Source organism: Pangasianodon hypophthalmus, chromosome 17, assembly GCF_027358585.1.
Source record: "Pangasianodon hypophthalmus isolate fPanHyp1 chromosome 17, fPanHyp1.pri, whole genome shotgun sequence".
NCBI lineage: Eukaryota > Metazoa > Chordata > Actinopteri > Siluriformes > Pangasiidae > Pangasianodon > Pangasianodon hypophthalmus.
The window spans coordinates 15,976,170-15,993,695 of record NC_069726.1 but is presented as its reverse complement, the minus strand read 5'-3'; the positions used below and the strand labels follow the sequence as shown (position 1 = coordinate 15,993,695).

The 17,526-nt window shown below is 40.6% G+C and overlaps 1 protein-coding gene across 4 annotated transcripts in view; it reads left to right on the top strand.

Annotated features, from left to right (window-relative positions):
- LOC113543652 (roundabout homolog 2) overlaps positions 1-17,526 on the top strand; it is a 128,756-nt gene that overhangs the window by 87,014 nt on the left and 24,216 nt on the right. For all 4 annotated transcript variants that reach the window (XM_053241268.1, XM_053241269.1, XM_026942040.3 and 1 more), the window contains 8 exons: positions 2,372-2,496; positions 3,730-3,901; positions 6,210-6,415; positions 9,312-9,393; positions 9,489-9,654; positions 11,895-12,061; positions 12,302-12,423; positions 15,905-16,136. In XM_053241268.1, the coding sequence (XP_053097243.1) occupies positions 2,372-2,496; positions 3,730-3,901; positions 6,210-6,415; positions 9,312-9,393; positions 9,489-9,654; positions 11,895-12,061; positions 12,302-12,423; positions 15,905-16,136 (1,272 nt within the window). The remainder of the gene's footprint in view (positions 1-2,371; positions 2,497-3,729; positions 3,902-6,209; positions 6,416-9,311; positions 9,394-9,488; positions 9,655-11,894; positions 12,062-12,301; positions 12,424-15,904; positions 16,137-17,526) is intronic.

Below are 17,526 nucleotides of genomic sequence, written 5' to 3'. Positions count from 1 at the left end.
AGACAGTTTTTAAAAGAATTTAGTGGAATTGATTTGATTGGATATTGCAGGAACTTTTCAGTTCCAGACTTTACCCTTATCGCTCCCATGACTACATATAGCACGTTCACTGTTAGCTTCACTGTAGATACTATATACTGAATAATATACTTTAAAATGATTAACTGAATAATATTTCTATACAAACTGGCTTGAAATTCACTAAAGAAGTATGCTTTTATTTATAGAGCCGCAGCTCCATATAGCCCACTCAGACCACATGCTGTGCACAGAGCAGCATATCACTGATTTTTGTCGTACTTCGTCGAAATCTTCCCAGAAAAAAATTATATGAACATTATAATAACATGCTGCATAAAGGACCCTGATTTTGTCTCGCAGCAACACTGAACTTTGTGGACTGTAACAAACCCCCGAACTAAAGTCAATCTGATAAAATATAAACAATTTGAGAAAGACAGTGTTGTTTTGAAAGCTACTTAGCTTGCGTATTCAGTCACATTAGGTAGAAAGCTTGCCACAGGACATCTGGTTGATACCACTTATGAACGTGAATGATGTAGCTGAGGTGGAAGAACTGTACAAGTTCAGGAGTTTAATAAAGTTCTGTCCTGCAAATTGCTATTTGTTGTTGTATTTTTTTCCCCATTTCCCACCCCCATTTTTTCCAGCTACTCACTAAATGCAATTATCCAATCAGCCAATCAAGCAATTATCCAAGCAGTGCAATGCATAAGGTCATGCACATACAGCTTAAGAGCTTCAGTTAATGTTCACATCGGAATGGGAAATGTGATCTCAGTGACTTTGACGTGGCATGGTTGTTGGTGCCAGACGGGCTGGTTTGAGTATTTCAGATCTGCTATTTCAAATCCCTGCTGATCTGCTGGGAATTTCATGCAAAACGGTCAATAGAGTTTACACAGTATAGTGTGGAAAAAAAACATCCGGAGAGTTGCAGTTCTGATGGTAGAAACACATTGTTGATTAGAGAGGTCCGAGGAGAATGTCCAGACTGGTTCGAGTTGACAGGAAGTCACGTGTAACACAAATAACCACTTTTTACATCTGTGGTGAGCAGAAAAGCATCTCAGAATTAACAACCCATCAACATCTAACCTTGAGGCGTACTGCCTACTTGTTTGGAATGGAAAATGTATAGATGTTCATAAATTTGACCAGTTTAACATTATGAAAGAGGAAGAGGGAAATACATGGTTTTGCCCAAAAGCTATTATTCTACCAACAGCAGGTGTTTTAACCCACTTTTTGGTGAAGTATTACCAAAGCCTCACCGAGGAGTAGGCAGCACTGTTTACAGACCAGTTTATTTCTCTCTGTTGGATCCGAGCCTGTCAGGACCATCTCCTTCTGTGTGTGTCATTCCCTGACCAGTGGGAGTCCTGTGATACACAAACATACATGTGCACCACACACACACAATCACTCAGGGGGAAGAGCAGGGCACGGCCGGCTGGAACTGACCTCCTGCTAAGATCAAGAAATGAGGAACTTAATGACAGTTTAAAACCTGGTCTCACACTCCAGTCTGCTGCAAAGCAATATACAGTACAATATTTCTGGCACACTGTTAGACACAGGGTGAGGTGGGGTACAGGGGAAAAAATGGTGAGATGTGACGCATTGATACGGCATTTGAGATTTGGGCTTCAGTAATATTTGTCGCCGTCTAGCCACAGCTTCCATTTTGGAAATCTCCAGGATGTTGCATTAAGGGCAGCCTGCTGCATTATTAAGCTCCCTTCAGAATCCGTGAGATTTAAGATCCATTTCATCAGTCACCCAGTGGACTCTCTATGTTTTTGTCCTAAATTTATTTGTGTACCCGACGTCTGAATGTGTTTTTTTCCTCTCTGGTTGTTGTACCTGTGTCTGTTGTTGTGAATGTCACCCCTTCATCCACTCACCTTTCCTGCCCTCATTGCTCATTCACCAGCTCATCCTGGTAAGTACTCACCCATACCATGCTACTAACAGCATGCATTTGCCTGTTATTCAACCCTTTATCGATAACTTATTTCAGGCTTATTACCTTGTGATCTGATTCCCAAAAGTAGAGTTTTGAAAATAGAGCTGTAGAAATGAACATTAAAACGTAGGATCGTGTGAAATTCAGCCATCTTTTGCCTGAACTTTCCACCTCACCCCAGGAGTTATTAGTAAACACACCATGTTTTGCACCTTTTCAAACCGGTGTATGCTGCATGTTAATTAGGTGTGCACGCATCCCGACACCTCAGCTTTTGCATTAAACATGACCACACCTATATTCCTGCGTTCCTTTCTGTGAAAAATGTAACCACCTGTGTCTCTGTGTTTGCAATGATACCCATCTGACCTTTCACCTCAGAGGCACCCCAGTTTGTTGTGCGGCCCCGGGACCAGATTGTGATGCAGGGACGCACCGCTACCTTCCCATGTGAGGCCAAGGGAAACCCGCAGCCCGCTGTGTTCTGGCAGAGAGAAGGGAGCAAGGTCAGTGTTCTCCACAGCGTTTGCATATTCATGGAAGATTTATGTGTTTGTGTGTGGGTGTTTATGCAATGATCTGCAAATCTGCGCTCACAGACAAGCCTGAGATATACTCTACTCATATGAATCAAATTAGCTGGCAGTGGTCTTACTTTGATTATTTTGGGGGTTGAAACAAAGCATTTTGCACAATTAAGCAATTAATTGGCTTAATGAATGGTCAGATTTTACCTCCACAGTAATGAAGTGGTCATCAGTCCTCCGTCACTTAACTCAGAGGGGGTCGTTTGTCATCTCAAAACTTATTAATTTACTGAATTCGAGTCATTAGGGCTAATTGAATCTGGCTAATGCCCTTCCTCTCTCGTCACTTGGGTAGATTTGAGGACTTTGAATGAAGGAAAATCTCATTAGAGGCAAGGGGAGATAAGAGATCTCAAGGCTGTGAGTGGGTGGTGAAGTCTGGCTCAGCACGCTGGCTTGTGCCCAAGGGCACGGCGGGCAGCTGAACACTACTCAGTTCATACGTTAATTACCGACCAGCCTCTGCATGAAGTCATGAACCCACTGTAGGCCTCTGTGCCTCTGTATGTGCAACAACTGCATCACCTTTAAACGCCAGCATGTGGAAATATTGGATTTTTAAACTGGTTTAAAAGTTGTACTTCTAGTTTGAGCATAAATTGCAAAATAACCACCAACATGTAGGAATGTTAAACCGGTTAAGCCATGGATGTTAAACTGTGTTAGCATCAGTTGTACGTTTGTAGCAGATGGCTTGTAAACCTGCCAGAAGGTGTGATCTCCAAGCATGTTAATATTGGCAAAGGAGGCGTGTCCGGTAAGCCTGTTAGTCCAAGTAAGGAGGCGTGGCCAACATGCCTACCAGTCCTAGTAAAGAGGGCTTGGTCACTAAACCTGTCTGTCCCAATAAGGGTGTAACCTCTAAGCATGTCAGTTCTAGGGAAGGAGGTGTGGCCTGTAAGCTGGTCAGTTCAAGGGAAGGAGGTGTGGCCTGTAAGCTGGTCAGTTCTAGGGAAGGAGGTGTGGCCTTTAATCTGGTCAAAGAAGGAGGAGTATTAAACAAAATCTCAGAGTTAAGAAATTTCACATTGCTAACAGTCTAGCGATCAAATACTAATTGCATTGTTTTGTTCAGTGGAGGCTCTCTTAGCAATCCATATTTCTTTACCCTACTGAGATTTCAGATCGAATCTGCTTTTTCACTTTCCGCAGGTCCTGCTTTTTCCAAATCAACCTGCTCAGGCAGGAAGTCGCTTCTCAGTGGCTCAGAATGGAGATCTGAGCATCGCTTCGGTCCAGCGCTCAGACGCAGGCTACTACATCTGCCAGGCTCTCACAGTGGCTGGCAGCATACTGGCCAAGGCCCAGCTGGAGGTGTCTGATGGTGAGTGTGTTGAATTTTCAACCCAAACCGAACACATTTGCGCCATGACTTTACACATTTTTCAAAGGTTCCTACAATCCAAACAGTAGTGCATTCCTATAATGCATTCACTCTCATCAGTCAACTCTGAAGTTAAATCAAATGTTTTAGAACAGTACAGACACAGTTAAGGCAGTAATGTGTCAGTAATATCTAGCAGGCATCATGTATTACGTGTATGACGTGTATGACGTGTATTTTGGATATGTATTACTGCTGTATTTCTACACCTTAATCTGTCAACATCAAACAGTAGTTGAGCATTCCTGAAACATTTCAAGACACATTCCACAGTGCACGCATACACACATTCAGAAGTGCACCTGCTATTTTTTTTGCCTTAGAAAAAAATTAATAAATGCATTTTCCTTTCATTCTTCTGTTTTACTTTGAGTACAATGTTGTGGGCATGTAGCAAATTGAAGTTCATTCTAGACGCGACAGTTTTAGACAGTATTCCACTTTGTGGTGCGGCTCCTGAATGACTTCAGAAGAAATCCTTAACAAATCCTCATCAACCTTTCCTTCTGGCTTGAAGGAGAAAAAGACTTTGGATGGCCTGAAAAGCGAGCGACTCCCATAAAGTGTAACACTGGGGCTGCTGATGGAGAGACACACATTTACACCCACTTCTTCTCTCAAAGAGTATCATTATCTTAAGTGCTGTGGCGCCGCCAGTTGGGAGCCGTATTCTGCTTCCTTTCCATTTTGTCTTGGCCTGCTCACGCAGACATTATTGAATTAACATCTGCTCAAGGCCCTCTCTGCAGAAGGAGCGCGTTACCCTCGAAGCAGTGACTGCTGGGTTGCCGTGCATATCAATTGAGAGGAAGAGGACGAGCGAGTGAGAGAGGTCAGGAAAGAAAGGCGGGAGAGAGGGGAAGCAGAGCAGGAAGGAGCGAAGAAGCAAAGGAAAAAGATATCAGACTGCCATGATGGAGATACAGTTATTTGTTCTGCATTGTAGACTGTCTTATGTAAATAAATGTACTGAACTGTTTAAGGTTAAAGGACTTCTCTGGGTTTTTAACCTCATGTGTATCTACACGTTTAATTACCTAGACAGTAATATCAAAGTTTGCCTATACTGAGACAAGAATAGAAACTTATTAATGATGAGTCTGAGGGCAGTTGTTATAAATGGAATCTATAAGGCTTATGTCCGTTTGGCATGGCATTCAACAAAAAAACAACAACAAAAAAAAAACACACATATGTATATATATATATATATATATATATATATATATATATATATAATTTGTCTTTGACCAATTTTGGTCAAAAAATGATTTTTCATCATTTTTTTGCTAGATGCCGTAACCAGTGAGGTTTCCTAGACCGCTTCTCATTTTTGTGTGAATGTTTCCAGGAATTCATCCTTCAGTGGTATTCGTAAATGAAGCTCTAAATCTATATCATTTATTCTTTCAGACATGGGACCTTTTTTTTTAGAGAGAATTTGTGGTCATGTGGTAGAAATGTAGTTGTGCGGTCTGGTCGAAAACCCTTAATGAAAGAAGATCTTAGACCAAACAAAGGTTTATTGTTAGAGTGTAACAAATGAAAATGATCCGCATTATATAGTCACGTGTTATTAATTCATTAATCTATTAATGGAATTCAACAGCTGCTCCTTGACAGGTTTTGTATTCTTTTCTTAGTATTATTTCTTAGTATTCTTTCCTTTTCTTCTCTGTTGTATAACGCAGACACTACAGATGCAGTGGTTAGAGATTAGGTTAAAAATAACTGGAGTCATGGGGTTTTGGTCCCTGTGATGTAAAGCTTTCTTGGGGCTCTGAACCTATATATCATTGTAATGCATATGATTAATGTCAAGTTACAAAAATATATGGAGATTGGTAGTGCTTAGGTTGTTGTGAGATTTAAAAAGATATAAAAATGATATGTGTCAAACCCGCCTTCTTAATAAATATACAGTAAGCACCTAATTTAGATGAAGGATGGTGAGAAAGAGAGGAAGTGGGTGTGAAAGTGTTGAAAGATGCAGTGAAAAAGACTTTAATTAGCCTCTCAGGCAAGCCATTTTTAATCCACGCTGGTGATGGGATGCCAAAAACTCACAAAATCAAAGGTGTCTTTTTTGCATGACTGACCGCAAGAACAGGTGCTAAATTTCAGAGCACATCCATCATTGAGAGGCACAAAATGCTGGCGGTAAGTGCTTGCTCTCCTGCAAGGTCAGGAGAAGCTTCAAAGGAAATTGCTGTGCATTTAGTCCACGTGTTTACTTTCTACTCAACAGCTCTTAAAGACCGCCCACCACCCATTATTCAACATGGGCCGACAAATCAGACGGTGGCAGTGGGCAGCCTGGCGGTTCTGGGGTGTAGGGCGTCTGGAGAGCCTGAACCCACGGTCACTTGGCTGAAGGACGGAGTGAGTCTGCTGGCTAATGAGCCTCGAATGTCCCTGCTGGAGGCAGGCAGTCTGCAGATCCAGAATGTTAAGGTGTGTTCTTTGTGATTTGCATTTGCTCTATAGACATGTTGTATATACGTATACAGTATTTAGTAATTATGTATTGCTATATCTATTATTTCATATACCATCAGACCATATAATCACTGCCATTTTTAAGGAGTAGGGGACTGACTCTATTGTTATTGTGTCTGTGCTTCATTAAGAAGATTCATTTGCATTTATACTGATAATTACTGCCCTAATACACTTCACTACATACAGTACAGTACATTTTCAATATGTAGCAGTGCAGCAGATGCTCCCTGTCATGCTGTCTTGTAGCTATTGCTGCAATCGACTTTCCTAAGAAATGGGAAGTTTTTGACCTTAATGCGTTTGAGCTACAAAGTGGGAAAAAATGGATGCTTCAGTCATCTAGCCAGCTAACTGTGAAGAGTGAGGTATATGTCCTCCTCCAAACAGCAGACTGTATAGTCAGTGATACACATTTAACACCTAGGTCTGTATGATGATAGATTTAAAACCAATACTAGTATATACTGTATAACTCATTTGAAGTTAAGAACTGCTGCTTTGTTTACTGCTGATTCTGTGAGCAGCCATGCTGTTTTGACGTCACTTGCTGAACTTGGAGTTGAGGAAACCGATCTGAGTTCCTGAGTAGGACTTCCGAGTTGAGGGGTCTTTTTTTTTTTCTAGTCAGAGTTTTTTCTAGTCCCCTTGAAATTACAAGTTACAGTCTTTAGTGGAATGTAGCATATGTTAGATAGCTACATTATGGGATAATGAGAAGTTTATCTCGGGAGCAATTATTGCTAACATTAGCAGAAGTGCCTTTCACCTCTAGTTACAAGGGGTGTAACGATACACTCCGGTCATGATTTCTTTTTGATTCAATTCAATTCTCAGAAAAAAAAAATTTGAATAATAAAAACATTTGAACCAAGGTAAACAAAATGTAAACAAAATGTTTTGTTCACAATATCCAAAAAAATAAGTAAATAAATATGAATTCTCCCAAAAATGTGATTGAATAAATAAAAATATTTTACCTGGGGAAAATGATCAGTTGAAACATAATGAGTTCCGAAATTCAGTCCCAAATATGGCAACTGCAACAGAAAAGTCATGTGACTGAAACGCTTAGATAGACACATTGTTTATGTAGTAAATGTATCATCGCTGTAAAGTCACGCTGTTTTATATATCCACTGAATCACTGCTATAAAGTCACACTGTGTGTATACATAGTGATTACATCATTCCTATAAAGTCCTGTTCTCTTTATATGCATTATAACTTTGCTACATCGACATATTGCATGTCTAATCATTACATCATTGCTCCGATTTTATATGCTTATGTTGCATTTGGCTTCGTATGAACCAATTACCAGGTGAAAGTGAGGAAATGAGGGGACAAAGAGTGCCTTGTCATAGGGAAGAATATGGAAGGTATGACAGAGAGTGGGGGAAGAGGAGGGAAGGAGGGATATTTCTCTCCCAGTGATGTCAGACAGGCATGATTTAGATGGACAAGTGCATTCAGTTTAAAGATGAATAAAGTGTATTGATTTTCTAATAAATTGCTAAATGCTGGAGACATCTTAAGCTCAGCTTTGACAGAATCTGGGCTCTTCCTCAAGGACAGCTCTTTATGGTAGATTAAAAGCAAACACAGGCGCACACACACATACACACACACACACGCATACGCACATGCATACACAGCGCTGAAGCGAATATGAAATGCCCACACAGCTCTTACCTGAATGCTTATCTCCCTTTGAATGTCAATTTTACTTAAATCACTTGTTTCTGAATCAGCTTAATGGAGCCGAGGCAAAGCAAGACAGTAGCTTGTGGCACTCTGAGGAGAGTGGATAAGGGAAAGAGAGACATATAGAAATAAAGAGATAAAAGAGTAAAAAAAGACAGAAGGACAACAAAAAAGCTCTTACTACGTGGTATTGTTACGGAAATCAGCACTAAGTGAACATCGTGTCGCTGCATCAGTGCAGCTGTATTGGCAATGTACTGGTGCCGAGTTCTAAATGAAATTTATTAACAAAATTAATGTCAGCACTTTAGCGAGTCACATGGTGTCACTCTCTCTTCCCAATGCTCCTTCATGGAAGCCATCAGAGGTTAATGCATTTTTTCGCAGTAATATCCGTGCAGTGTGGAATATACAGCAGTTGATTACAATAATTAAAAGTGCTGGAATGAAATAAGGCTATTAAAAAAAATGCATATTTCTTCAACCCCTCAAACTCTTTCTTCAATCCTCACTCTCATAACTACACACTTTCCCTATTAGTTTCACTATTGTTACTGAATTATTAATAATAGTTACTGAATAATGAAAATTATTTTATTACAAATAACTGAATAATAACTGAGACATGTAAAGTTTACAGCTATGATGAAATTTCTATTGGATGTTTATAACTGTCACAGATCGACTCCTGGATTGGCGCTGGATCTTGATGTGACAATTCCCTCATTTAAACAAGACCTATATTTACTACAGAGTGTTCTAATTGTGAAAAAAATCTAGCTAAAGTGGAAAAACCCATATGAACCGGTTATCTAGCTAGCCATCCTACTAACATAATAACATATTTAAAGGAGAACTCCGTGGTGAAACATATTATTTATATGTTTATATTGAAGTGTTTATGATGTGCATAGCATTTCTGGTGCTAATTTGTTGGTTGTATAGTATATTTGTTACTCCCATGAGATGCTCACATTTCTCTGGCACTCTTACTCTTACACTCCTACTACAGAGGACATTGCTAACACAGTTAAAGTGACATTTAATAGAAGAAACTATGATGTCTAGATCCTGCACTGTGTATGAAAGGTGTGTATATATAATTCTGCCCTTCTCAAACTAGTCTGCTAATGTTCTTCTCCAGCTCTCAGACTCGGGCCTGTACACCTGCTTGGCCACCAGCTCAAGTGGAGAGACCTCGTGGAGCGCCTTCTTAGACATCAGAGGTTCTTATCTCAATACAGAAGAAGCCTTTTGCTAGAATATTCCATCATCCTCTCATCTTACCCTCTGCTACTGCTCTCCTTCTTTTTCCTGTCAGAGTCTGCCGAGCTCACTGACTCCGTATCCCACAATGCCACTGCTCTCCCAGGGCCACCTTCCAAGCCGGAGGTCACTGATGTCACCAAGAGCAGCGTGTCTCTGTCATGGCGTCCTGGATCTGAGGATGCTTCCCTCATTTCTGCCTATGTCATAGAGGCCTTTGGGTATGTGTGCGCTGGCTGAATCGGGTCCTGGTACTCTATACCCAGTGCCCTTCACGCTCATGGCACAGATGTGGTCGGTTAACCGGGCACCAGGGTCGCCCTCAGTGAGCGCCAGCGGTGATGGATTTAGTGGCTTATTTATGAGGAAAGCACTGGGGCTGTGCCATGCTGGAGCATCGGTGCCCAGTGTGTGATTTGGCTCGTTGTGTTTAGTCAATACTCAGCTGCCTGAGGCTTGTGCGGTAGAGTGAAGTTTAATTGTAAGTGTTTCTAGGTCATGAAAAGGGCTCAGTTTTGGGGAATGGAAGGTGATATTGCCTTCTAGTCAGAATCTCTGTTTTTAGAGCAGTGGATAGAGAATTTAACTTAATCCAACTTTTTTAGAGGAATATTTTAGCAGAAAATCAAATTTGCACTATTTTCCACTTACACCAAATTCAGGGGATCAGCCATAGCATATTTAATGTCTGATGTTACTTTCTTTAGCCTGATACTGGAACAACAATTCCAGTATTACTAATTTAGTAATAGAAGTCTATTTTACCAAACTCATTTGCACCAATGGTGCTGCAGGCACCATTGCTGTTTCACAGCTCCAGAGTTCCCGGTTCTATCCTAACTTCAGGTTGCTGTCTGTGGAATTTTGCATATTCTCCCATGTTGATTTCCTCCGGATTCTCCAGTTTCGTCCAACCTCCTAAAACAAGCCTACAGGTGGATCAGCAACTCCAAATTGCTGCTAGGTGTGAACGAGTGTGTGCATGGTGCCCTGCAAAGGACTGGTGCCCCGTCTAAGGTGTATTCCTGCCTCATGTCCAGTGTTCCTGGGATACACGCCACATGCACCCCGACCTTGACCAGTATAAAGCGGTTACTGAAGATGAACAAATCAACAAATCTTCTTATACTTGCTTCAAGTGCCATCACTAAGCTGCTCTCAGTTTTAAATAAACACCAAGGACAGTACGTACTTATAAATTTACGTTTAACTTGGAAATATGTTATTTTCCGCATTACTTCCAGGCTATGTTAGCTTCTTGCATGTCTGTGGAGAATTAATCTTGTGTGGAATGATACAGTACTACAATGAAAAATGTAATTCCACTCGTTCAAGATGGCGGCCCCTTTAATATTATAGAAAGTCATCAGGAGGTCAGCTAGACTGGATGCTCTTGAGGAAAGTGTACAGACATGTACAGGAATAATTTAGGTGAACTTCCATTACTTGTTTGCCTCGTAGTTCAGGTGCAGATCTAAAGGCTTTATCTTTCACTCACACGTCAGTTATAGCATAACTCCATTAAGGAAAGTGTTACACTGCTTTCACAAGGACAGACACACTGATAAATGTCTGTTTAAGGTGTCTTTAAGTGTGGTTCTTGTCTTTTTTCTCTTTCTGCCTGGGCATGAGTGTACGTAATATGATAGCATTAAAATCATTTATTTTTAGGTGACGTTCATTCACCTTCAGTAACCATTTTATCCTGGTTAGGATCCGAATCTTATCACATGAAGACTGGATGTGAGGTGAGTACACACCCTGGATGGGACCCCAGTCATTAAAGGGCACCATGCACAGACACATTCACATCTAGGGGTAATTTAGAGAACCCAATACACTAGTATATTTTTGAGACGTAGGAAGAAACCGGGGAACCTGGAAGAAACTTGCAGGACATGGGAAGAACATGCCAAACTCCACGCATACAGCAGCCCAAGCTCAAGATCAGACTGGACTCTGGTGATGTGAGTTGACAATCACAGTTAGTCTCTTCTTGATCTTACTCAACATAAATGTGAATGACTTAAGCCCCAGCCTGGACTGTCTTCTGCACGCTGCTTCATAGTTTCTGAATGTCAGTGTACAATCTGTCAGAAACTTTAACAGACAACAGAGGATGACTTTTTCACATCACCCTGTGTTTTTGATGGATACCAAAATGTCCTTGTGAAGGCAGTCTATTGCTAGCTGTAGCAGCCTTGACTGATTGCATGAGCTAATATTAGGTCAGAGAATCTTATTTTCACTACAACAAAGCTTTTGAAAAACGAATTTTCCACAGTTGAGCTGCTGCATCAATAGCTTAAACCCATCTATAGCAAGCTGGTAGAAATAGGCATACTGCCCACAATAATATCAGCATAAAACCCCAGCGCATCTGCCTCAGGCAGCCATGTGAGACGCGTGTGTGCTGTTTTTTCCGAGCAGTGAGTTTATTGCGTCTCGTCTCTGTTTGCAGCCAGCTGGTGAGTAACAGCTGGCAGACTGTAGCTGATCACGTGAAGGACACGCAGTACACTGTCAGAGAGCTCCGACCGAACACCGTCTACGTCTTCATCGTCAGAGCGGTGAACGCGCAGGGGGTGGGAGATCCGAGTGCCATGTCCGAGCCTGTCCGCACCCAGGGTAACATACACTCTACCCATCTGGCATGGGGGTGTACATATGTCTTAATTCCATGATCTTTAGCCAAGACAGGTTATAAAGCTATAGTGTATTGATTTGACTTTCTAATACATTTGCTGTTTCATGATTACAGTATAATGTGTATTTCATTAGTGAAAATATATTCTGTGTTACTGTTAAATGGACAGTGTTTTCTACTCATTGGTGCCCATATAATTGTTGTGTGTGTGTGTGTTTCAGACATCAGTCCAGCTGTGCAGGGCGTAGATCACCGTCAAGTGCAGAAGGAGCTGGGTGATGTCATTGTCACCATGCACAACCCCATAGTGCTCAGCTCCACCTCTGTGCGGGTGACGTGGGCGGTGAGTTTATCTTCAGCCTTATACAGTACCAAAAGGCATTTTAAAATAAAAATGGAATATTCTTAAAATATGCCGCAGTGATTCATTTGTACTGGGTTGTAATGTGGACCATTATCCTTTATATGGATATAATATAGTTGTAATGTGCACCATTATAACTTTTATAAGAGTGTAATGATATCATACATAACGCTGAAATGGGAACAGCCTCACGTCTCGTCATTGACACTAAGCTCAATGTTTTTTTTTTTATTTCACTATTGCATCACTTCCTGTCATGTTTCTGTTTTCATCATGAAATCGCAAAAATTATGTCCATGGGCTACACCTAAGAATAGCATAAAGTTGACATGTATGGCAAATTTACCTGATAAATTGACCAGTGAGTGTAGATACAAGGTAGGTCTGAACCTAACATTGACTATATACACACTTAACTATATACACTAATACACTTCATTATTTGTAGGTATATACCCGGTAGGTGTGCTTATCTGTGTCTATAAATATTATGCACTGATATCTGAGATATATACTATATAGCCAAAGTTTTCTGACCATCACACCCATATGTGGGCCGTTCCCTAAACTGTTGCCACAAAGTTGGAAGCAAACAGTTGTATAGAATGTCTTTGTATGCTGAAGCGTTATGATTTCCCTTCACTGGAACTAAGAGGCTCAAACCTTTTCCAGCATGACAATGCCTCTGTGCACAAAGCAAGGTCCATAAAAGACATGGTTTCGCAAGGCTGGAGTGGACGAACTCGAGTTGCCTGCACAGAGCCCTGACCGTTATCAGTGTCTGACCTCAATAATAGTCATATGGCTGAATGCGAACAAATCTCCACAGCCACGCTCCATAATTTAGTTGAAAGCCTCCCCAGAAGAGTGGAGGTTATTAAAGCAGCAAAGGGGGGAATAAATCTGGAATGGGATGTTCAATAAGCACATACTGTATACTGTATAGGTGTGATGGTCAGGTGGCCATATATCTTTGGCCATATAGTGTATGCAGTTTCATGTGGTGATCTGGTAATGCTTTACACTGTGGTTAACTATTATTATTTACTGCATTAGTTAACATCAATAAACCATATACATCAGCTTTATCAAACCATAAGTAATGTTATCAAGATAACAAAGTTAGCACCTGTACTAACTGAGGTTTGTTTCAATGTTAAAGAAATGCACCTGCATTGACTAACGTTCATTCACTAAAAATAAGGGAGCAAAATTGGCCGTTCTGTCTGGGTGGGAGGGATGACATTACTCGCTCTCTCCTGTCAATCACATCAACACTAGACAGTTGTGGGTGTCTGAGAGCTCACGTATGTGGAAGAGGGCAGATAGCACTTTCCTCTGAGTGTGTTACACTGTCTGTGAATAAAGCATGAGCAGCAGTTCGAAAGATGTGCTCGTCTGGCTTCAGGTGCCTCAGAGTGGGAGTTGACGTTATTCATTAGTAAATTAAATGTCGTAATGATTAGCGATTCATCATTGATTATATTCCAAAAAAAACAAAACAAATGATATGACTTGCACAATAGCTTTAAAAATAAAATCACAATCGTTCTATGTGAAATTCTTGACACACACTTTTCTAGGTTTGTGCTCAGTTGGCAGTTTGAGAAAATAAAGTAAAACCAGGTGGATACAGAGCGCAGGGACAGCTGGTGTTTCACTAATCCCAGACCATTTAGGGTGATGTTTAAATGTTTCTGTATAACAAATAGATCACTGTTAGCTCTGCAAGCTGAACTCCTGCTTTCTGGAAGCTGCTTGCGGTCAGCTTTTTATCTGCTGCTCACTCTGCTTTTGCTTGGCAAAGTGTTCGAGCTGCCTTGTCACACATGCACACACACACACACACACACACACACACAAACTGTCTTACTATACTTGTGAGGACCTTCCATTGACATTATTTTTTAATGCAGCTAATTAATCCTATGCCTACACCTAATTCTAACCCTATCCTTAACCTCAGTAACCAAAAGAAGACATTTTGGCTCTTTTTTTTAATATAATGTTTTCCAAAAGTTGTCAAAGCTGTCAGATTCTCCTGTTGTTGTGGGGACAGTACCCACTAAGATATTAAGCCATGCTGACACACACACCATATGCTACTGTGCTAGACTGGCTAAATGGCGATTTAATACTGTTACTTGCTTGTACATGATTTTGCTTATTTGTCTTCTGGGTGACTGATGAGTGCCATTATTGGAACTTGCTGCCACAATTACACAACTATAAACATAAACATGAGCACAAATGATGTGGCAATTATATCTCTATCCATATAAGCAAGGTGTTATTGATTAGGGGTGGGATTCAATTTCAAGACATGAGTGTTAAACAATTCTTTATGCATCTTGATTTTTGAGTTTTGTAGCCTACATTATGATTTTCTTCCCCAGTATGACTGCTTGGTTGTTTAAAATTTTTTTAATTAATTTCTGAAGATGATGTATCTAAGAATTGATTGTTTTTCCCGTCCCCTGATACTCATTAAAGAATAATGTCATGATGCATTTTTACTCCCGTGCTTGATTTGCTGATGACAAAAACTGCAGCGCAAACTTTCATGAGCTGTCCTAACAGCTCCTGTTATTGTGCCATGAATGACTAAAACATTATTTAGAAGCATTTGTCACTTAGAATGTTTTGCAAACCATCAAATCCATCACCAGTACATTAAGCAGCTAATGATCGAGGCAGCTAAAAGTCGACGCGTGAAAAGTTCCAGCCTTGCTAATGGCATATTACTCATTTAGTCTTACATAACACACCCCAAAAATGACACTATTTACTTTTTTATTGCAACTCCCGATCTTCTTTCTGCTTCTCTTACATACCTCCCTTGGCGCTTGGAGGCAAACCCTGTTTTACTGCCCTCCACCCAAAGGGCAGATCAATGCGTGCTGTTCTTTATTAGGATGGGTATCTGCACTAAGTGAGGCTTTTAGGTCTTGTACACATTTCAGTAATGAAATGCTCACACACCCACGTGCGCACACACACACACACACGCGCACACACACACACACAAAATTACATGTGGGGGATGAACATACCATGCTGATTTATTTGGCCTGGGCTGACGGTAAACAGCTACTTTATTTCAGCTGTAAAAGCTTGCGCTTGCTTCTACCCCTGTTAACAAGCCATTATGGTGAGTTATGTCCCCTCCCTTAACAGAATGAATACCACTGCACCTATCCTAGTCACGTGGGTTTTTGCTCTGGGACCATCTCATTGTGTTTAATGCACTTGCTTTGGGGAGGTTTGACAGAGCTACTGCAGTTCATTTGTCATGATTGCATTTATAGTTTTTTCCCCCATCTCGTTATCTGAAAACAATCAGCGTGATTGTGAGCGTGTGACTGTGAGGTTGCTAATCTTAGTGCACTCCAGACAGCTGTGCTTTCATAAAAATGGCACCCATATTTGTTCTTTTCTCATTTCTTGGGTTCTTCTGTAGGTTGAGAAACCTTCCCAGTTCATCCAAGGATACCGCGTTCTGTACAGGCAAACTTCAGGCCTACCCTCTCCAGGAACCTGGCAGATCCAGGACCTAAAGGCTCCATCGGAGCGTGACGTCACTTTACATGAACTCAAAAAGGGCGTGGTCTATGAGATAAAGGTTCGCCCTTTCTTCAACGAGTTCCAGGGGGCAGATAGCGAATCCATCACCGCACGCACTTTGGAAGAAGGTAAACATGCTCCAGAAATTAGGCAATGTTGTTACACTGTGCACACATTTGTAGCTGTGTGAATATTTCAGTGTTTTTACACCTTATCTCCGTCTATCACATTTGTATGAGTGTATGCATGATAATTGCAGACAGTAATTTCAACATAGTGTATATCTCTCTTCTGAAAAAAAGAAGACTCAAAACGCACTTATAATGAAAATCTACGTTGTCGGCGTGGTCATTGAGTGTTTATTATCTTAAACATTTATTTTTATAGAATGCCTTCATGACCTCTTCAGTCAAAGCTATTTCTATATTAAGCTATATTTAAGGAATAAATCATAATAGGTGTGCAGTTATAGGAAAATAATCCAGGATGGGGCAGTGTGAACTGGTTTGCTATGAAGCGGAGTTACTATTGCCACCCCACCCTAGAGTTGATTATTGTCCAATAACAGCACAATCCAAAGTGTTTTATTCCCCTTATACCACAGCAATTTGTCGATTTGCGACAATTTTAATGCCACGTTATGTTTTCAGGCTGTCCGTCAATTTGAAATTCTCATTAACCTGACATTCTCAGACGAGTGGTTGAATATTTGTAGGATTTATATAGAAGTATCGTTGCAACCAGCAGATGTACTCATTAGAATTTGATCTGAACAGGCTCAAGATTGGAGAAATGTGGCATAATTCATCCTTTGTGGCATAATTTATCCTTTCAGAAATGCGACTACTTTTTCAGAGGTATTAATTTGTGGTTATGGGTTACCAACATAGAGATATGTGTTTAATGGCACATAATTACCACAAAACTTCTCTTATTTTTAGAGTTTAATGGTTGAATATTTGATATACCGTCAGATATTTGATAGAATTCAACACCTGCCTTTAGACTTCCATTATAAATGAATTTTAAATTGTTCTTTCCTCAGTACAGTGGAAAGTCATGAAAGTTTTTATCATTATTGTTATTATTGTTATTATTATTATTAAGCTTACTTTACAGATGCAGTGGCTAGAGATTAGGCTGAAAATGCCTGTCTGTTCTTTTAATAGCTTCACGTTCTGTGTATATGTGGGATTCTGTATTTGGACATATTTTGTTTCCGTCTGCTCGTGTTCATTCTTTCATTTTTCACTGGTTCTGATTGCATCTGTGAGTCCCTAAACATAAGGCCAAACACAATTTAAGCAGTTTGCCTGTGTAGTAGTCTAATCTAGTGAGAGGTGTGTGTCATCCAAGTGCCATAGTAGGAGGGTCTGTCTCTGCTGATACACACTCTGGGACACACAGCGTTTCTCTTTGCTTTGACACACTCCGTCTGAGATCCAAACCCCTGCTGTCACCCTGCCTGCCATATCATTGTCAAGCACCATCAGCCGGTTCAGTCTGCATCCTAATATC